The 6,000-nt window shown below is 48.1% G+C and overlaps 1 protein-coding gene across 2 annotated transcripts in view; it reads right to left on the reverse strand.

Annotated features, from left to right (window-relative positions):
• The window catches only part of SNX24 (sorting nexin 24), an 87,233-nt gene extending 81,813 nt beyond the window's left edge, over positions 1 to 5,420 (reverse strand). Inside the window, exons 1-2 of one of the 2 annotated variants that reach the window (XM_074532255.1) lie at positions 5,264 to 5,395; positions 3,553 to 3,646 (exon numbers count right to left, since the gene is read on the reverse strand). In XM_074532255.1, coding sequence (XP_074388356.1) covers positions 3,553 to 3,606 — 54 coding nt within the window. In that variant the 5' untranslated portion in view covers positions 3,607 to 3,646; positions 5,264 to 5,395. Of the gene's footprint in view, positions 1 to 3,552; positions 3,647 to 5,263 lie in introns of both variants that reach the window. The other variant, XM_074532254.1, reaches the window with a different exon arrangement.
• Positions 5,421 to 6,000: the final 580 nt, after the last annotated feature.

The following is a 6,000-nucleotide window of genomic DNA, read 5'->3' on the forward strand; positions in this document are numbered from 1 at the left end:
TGGGATCTGAATCAACATTAGAAATCTAACTAGTATTTATTATTCTGTTATTGACAAAGGGAGCATATTTAAATGACAACAAGAACACGTGGGTGTCATTTCGAAGTTGAATTGTTCTCTAGGGACATCCTTAGTAAGCGCCTACATTTAAAGGTCATTCACTGCCAAATTATGAACAACTGTTGCATTTATTAGCACAGGCTCAATAGTTTAGAAGCTAGTGTCATCAATTTAAACTGACAATGAAATTTAATTGTCCACCAAGAAAACTGACATTTCCCATATTCTGTGTTTCATTATTTTATGTACACTCCAAACAGAACTGGAACAAGTGCAAGTTTACTCTGGGGTCTTTCCTTGAGTTTTTTTTTGTGTAGGGGATGAGGGAAAATTACTTTCAAGATTTTGTATCAGACGAACAGAGCTTTAGAAAAGCTGAGCTCCTGAAACAAACACTTTTGAAAGAACTGTGTTTCCCATTTATTTTATTGACAGAATCCAATCTCAAGCATTGTATAATTATATTTTTCCCTAATTTTTCTTTCTAATATTTTATATCCCTAGTATTTTATTTCTCTGGTCAAGACCTCCCTTTCTATTTCATAATTGCATTGTAGTTTTCCCTTTGAAGCTAGACAGGAATTTCCACTTTCTATGGCAAGTCATTTCCTCCCTCTCTGCAGAACAGATGGATCTCCAGCCATTCCACTTTCCAAGTGATGCCTAGCCACATCAGGGAAAAAAGAAAATAATCTAAAACAACAGGCCTAAGCTGAAAAGAAACCAATTGGTAAGGAATTCCCATAAAGAAAAGGACAAATACCCCTTTTGTGTCCTATCTTTTCCAGAAGTAAGAACACACAGCAGCAGCCTGCATCCAGGGGAACTGGATTCAGTTCTGCTAAAGATAAGGAACTAGAAACACAGGGATATCAGGGAAGTGTGCTAGGGTTGCAATGCAGAGCCACCATAGAGAGGAACAACTCTCCCTTCAGTCCCTCATTTCATGCAGGAGGTCATCACCATCACTGCTTCTAGCAAAGACGTCAGGACAACTATCACCACGCTTCTCAGAAAACCACCTGCGGCTGCTGCTTGTCTGCAATGGCCCCGGCAGTCACAGGGCGGAAGGCAGCCTCTGAAACCCACCGGCACGTGACTGGGCTGGTGGGCAGTCTGCAAGTCAGCAATCTTCCATCTGCTTCCATCATCCTTCTCTGCTATACACAGTTGCATAAGCTGTGATAGTTCCTTGTTCCAGCTACTCCAGTCCAACAAAACACTTTAATTTTGAGCAAGTTAGCACTCGTGGGAAAAACAACAGTAAAAGGATCAACTGCGTAAAGTGGAACTTCTGTGATCACAGAATTGTGTGATAGTTTGGGTAAGAAGGGACTTTTAAAGGTCATTTAATCCACTCCTTCTCCAATGAGCAGGGACATCTTTGTCTACATCAGGCTGCTGAGTCAGAGTCCCATCCAGACTGGTCTTAAATGTTTCCGGGGATGGGCCATTTGAAACCTCTCTGGGCAATCTGTGCAGGTTTCACTATGCTCACTGTAAAAACTGTGTTCCTTATGTCTAATCTGAATCTAGTCTCCTTTAGTTTAAAAGCACTCCCCTTGTTCCACTGAAAAGGCCTACTACTACAAAGCCTGTCCTCACCTTTCTTAAAAGCCCTGTTTATTGCAAAAATGGAGCACCAAAGTCCTCTCTTCTCCAGGTTGGACACATGAACTCACTTAGCCTTTCCTCACTGAAAGAGGAAAGCAGAAGTGCTACATGCCCCTGATTCATTTCTTGTGGTCCTTTTCTGGACTGATTCCAACAGTTCCCTTTCTTATGCTAGGGACCCCAGGGCTGGATGCGGCAGACCCCTTCCAGGTGGAGTCTCACCAGGGCAGAGCAGAGCAGAGGGGCAGAATCCCCTCCTCTGCCCACCCTGCTTTGGTTGCAGGACACGTTTGCCTTTGTGGGCTGTGAGTGCCCATGGCTGGGTCATGTCCAGCCCCTCACCCACCAGCACCCCCAAGCCCTTCTGGGCACGGCTGCTCTTGTCCCTCCATCCCCCAGCCTGGAGTGATAACAGAGATTGTCCCAGTCCAGGTGCAGCACCTTGCACTTGGCCTTTCTGAATCTCATTAAGATCCCACAGGCACACTTCTGGAGCTTATGCAGGTCCCTTTGGATGGCATCCCATCATTCAGGAGTGTCACTGCACCCCTCAGCTTGGTGTCATCTGCAAATTTGGTGAGGGTGCACTCGATCCTTTTGTCTGTGTCATTGATATTAAGTAATAGTGGTCCCAGTACAGCCCCCTGAGGGCACCACTTGCCACTGACATCCTCTGGGACTCTGAGCCATTGGCCACCACCCTCTGGATGCGACCATCCAACACATCCTTGTCCGTCTAACAGCTGACCTGCAGAACCCACACCTGTCCAGTTCAGAGAGGAGGATGTTATGGGGGCCATGTCAAGGCCTTACTAAGCCCAGGAAAACGACACCTGCAGCCTTTCCCTCGGGCACTGATGCAAAGACCACCAGGCTGGTCGGGCAGGACTCACCCTTGGCGCAGCTGCCCTGGCTTCCTGTGCTCCATGTGCCTTAGCAGAGCTTCCAGGAGATCTGTCCCAGGATCTTCCCAGGCATGGACGGGACACTGACAGGTTGGTAGTTTGAAAGGTCCTTCTTTCTATACCCTTTAAAGATGGGCACTCCTTTTTCCAGTCACCTCAGATTGCGCATGACTTTTTAAATATCTAGGAGAGTGGCTTGGCAATTATATCAGCCAACTCCCTCAGGACTCTGGCATGCATCTCATCAGCATCCTTAGTCTCAGGTATGTTCAGGTTCTTCACGACCCTGATCATCTCTTACAACTTACTTCCCCATTCCCTGCCTTGCAGTCTATCCACTCAAGAACTGTGGGGAAAAGAGATCCACAAATGAAGACTGAAGCAAAAAAAGTTAAGCAGCTCAGCCTTTTCTTGTCTTCTGTTACCAGTTTGCCAGTAGTGTTCATAGGCAGTACACTTTCTTTGGCCCGTAAACCACACTTTTAAATGCTAATGTTGTAAAGCTGCTGATGAAAATGAACATAAAGTGGACTACCTGTATAATTTCATAGCTAGTACAGAGCAACGGAAAGCTTTCATTAACCTCAGTTTTGCTGTAAGGAGGACATAAAGTATACTCCTTTGAATTTCTGCACTTGGAACAATACCCATGTAAATTATTTACATAATCACAAATTGGCAATTAGACCAGCATAAGTTTTTCTCATGAACGGTCCTTTAAAACAGAAAGGAAAGACACAACGTTATTATCAGGGCAGTTTTCCATATCCTCTCCTACAAGCACGCCCAACTCAGACAAACTTCAGCTATACTACCTCATACAGTTTCATGGTCAGCATAAAGTATGATCATGGCTCGTATGGATGTAGAATAGAATCCCCTCACCTGAATAAAATGGCAAAATAATCATGCAGGAAAAACTACCAAAATCTACTAAACCACAGCAAATTTCAGATCCACGAGACTGACTCACCACCAATAAATGACTCAAGAGGAAAAATGCTGTAACAATCAACAGTGTTGTCATAGAACATGCTTGCTCTCAGGATCCTTTTCTTGGAAGACTCCTAGAATCATATAGATTCACTTCTTATTTCTTTGAAGCTTACACAGCTTAACATTTATTAAATTTTAAAAACCCATATCCTCTAGACAGTATTACATTTAAAGAAATAGAAACTCACTAAATGCAAATACTAAAAATAAACCTAACTATGAGAAATACTATTTGTGTCATATGCACATCTTAGAAATCACTCTGTCATTTCGACTAACTGCCCAACTAGGACGTGGTGGAATCAGTCTGTGCTATTGTAATTACACTCAATCACATTTAGTTCAAAATGTTTGAAAGCCAAGTCCCCAAAATCACACAGGTGTCTTGTAGAGAGTCACTTACATTTAAGTCCACCCAAGAGGCAAAAGTATTAATGCTGCCTCACTCCCACATTAACACAATTAAAGTGGTTTACCTTTTGCAAGGCCTGCAAACACTTGCTAGCAGTGAAGACCAAATAATATAGAGCATAAGGAAGATGAACTTGCTTCAAGGAACTATGACTACCTATATGGATTAATCTTCTAGAAGTTCTACAGGATTCAGATGTTTTTTCTAAGCTAGTAAATGAATTTATTTAATAGAGGAAGCAAGTTTTGAATATCCACTTTCAGATAAATACCTTAGGTTTTGGTCCACCTGTCTCCACCAAGCACCATGCGAATATGCTACTGTCCAACAGTTTTGTGAGGTGAAAAAACTACTGAGAACAAAAAGGACCTCTAAACCCTGTGCAAACTAATCTGCCTGTTCAAGGGGAGCCAGCTATACAGCCGGCTACCCAGGACAGTGTCCAGCCAAGTTTTGAGAACGTGCAAGGATGGAGACTTCACAGTCCTCTGGGCAACCTATGCCAGTGCTCGACCACCCTCATGACGACAAGCCAGTCTTGTCATATGTTTAAAGAGCTTTCCCTGTGTTCTGGTGTTTTCCCACTGCCCTCTCTCCTGTCACCGGGCACCAACACGAAGAGTCTGTCCCTCTCACTCTGGCCATTCAGGTCATCGGTACCTATTGAAGAGACATCCTTGCCCCTTTTCTTCGCGAGGATAAGCAGTCCCGGCTCTCTCAGCCTTTCCACATGCAAGAGATACTCCAGCCCCTTCACCTGGACCCCGCAGGGCGGAGGGCGAGGGAGCAGCTGCCTCCCGGTGCTCCCTCGCCGCTCACGCCTCTGTCGCTGCTGCCGCCCCGCAGAACAGCGCCCGAGTGAGGCAGCGGGTGTCTGGCGGGCTGAGGCCATGCTACCCGTGCCGAGAGGGGCAGAGCAGGGATGGGCTGCGCTGGACAGGGCACGGCTCCCTCCGGGCCGGCCTGGACAAGGAGGACATGGCTGGGGTGCACAGAGCAGGGCTGGGATGGCTCTGCAGGACACGGTTAGCAGGGCAATGCTGGAGAGAGCAGGGCGGGGCAAGGCTGGGCAGAGCTGGGGAGAAGGCTGGCGGGGCAGGACGGGCTGCGCTGGTCAGGGCACGGCTGGGCAGGGCAGGTCGGGGCCGGCCTGGGCACGGAGGGCAGGACGGCCCCGGCACACTGATGTCTGCCCAGCGCTGCAGCGCAGCCCCCGCTGGCTGCCGGCACTTGGCCTCCCCGAGGCGCGGGCGTGCTCCGCCCCGGCGCACCTCACCGTGTATCCCCGCTCCAGCTCGCTCGCCTCGTATCGGAAGGACGGGATGAACACCTCCATGACGGCTCCCCTCAGCGCGGCGGCAGCCCGGCCGCCATCTGCGCGCCTGTCACGTGACCATGCACCACGTGACAAGGGCGGGGCGGGAGGCGGGCTCGGCCCCGCACCCCGCGGCCCCTCGCGCTGCCGGGATGAGGCAGGAGAAGGTTCCTCTGGAGAAAACGTGCTTTGAAACAAACGGTGCTCCAGAGTAGGCTTCTGGTTCAGCCGGAGCTGCAGCACTACTGCGGAGCACACAAAAAGCGGAGGGGAAAAAAATTAAATTCCGGAGGGCCGAATTTATCTGGTCCTAAATTCACACTGCAGCTCAAACCTGAATCACAGAATCATTAGGGTGGAAGGGACCTCTGGAGATCACCAAGAGCAACCCCATGCCAAGGCAGGGTCACCTACAGCAGGTGACACAGGAACACATCCAGATGGGTTTGGAGAGAGGAAGACTCAGACCCCGCTCAGCAGCCCGTTCCAGGGCTCTGCCACCCTCAGTGCAAAGTTCTTCCTCAGGCTGAGGTGGAATTTCTTGTGTTGTAGTTTATGTCTATTACTCCTCGTACTACTGCTAGGCACTACTAAAAAGAATCTGGCACCATCTTCTTGGCACCCGACTTTGAGATTAATGAGATCCCCTCTCAGTCTTCTGCAGACTAAACAGGCCCAGTTCCCACAGTCTCTCCTCT

Source organism: Zonotrichia albicollis, chromosome Z (assembly GCF_047830755.1).
Source record: "Zonotrichia albicollis isolate bZonAlb1 chromosome Z, bZonAlb1.hap1, whole genome shotgun sequence".
NCBI lineage: Eukaryota > Metazoa > Chordata > Aves > Passeriformes > Passerellidae > Zonotrichia > Zonotrichia albicollis.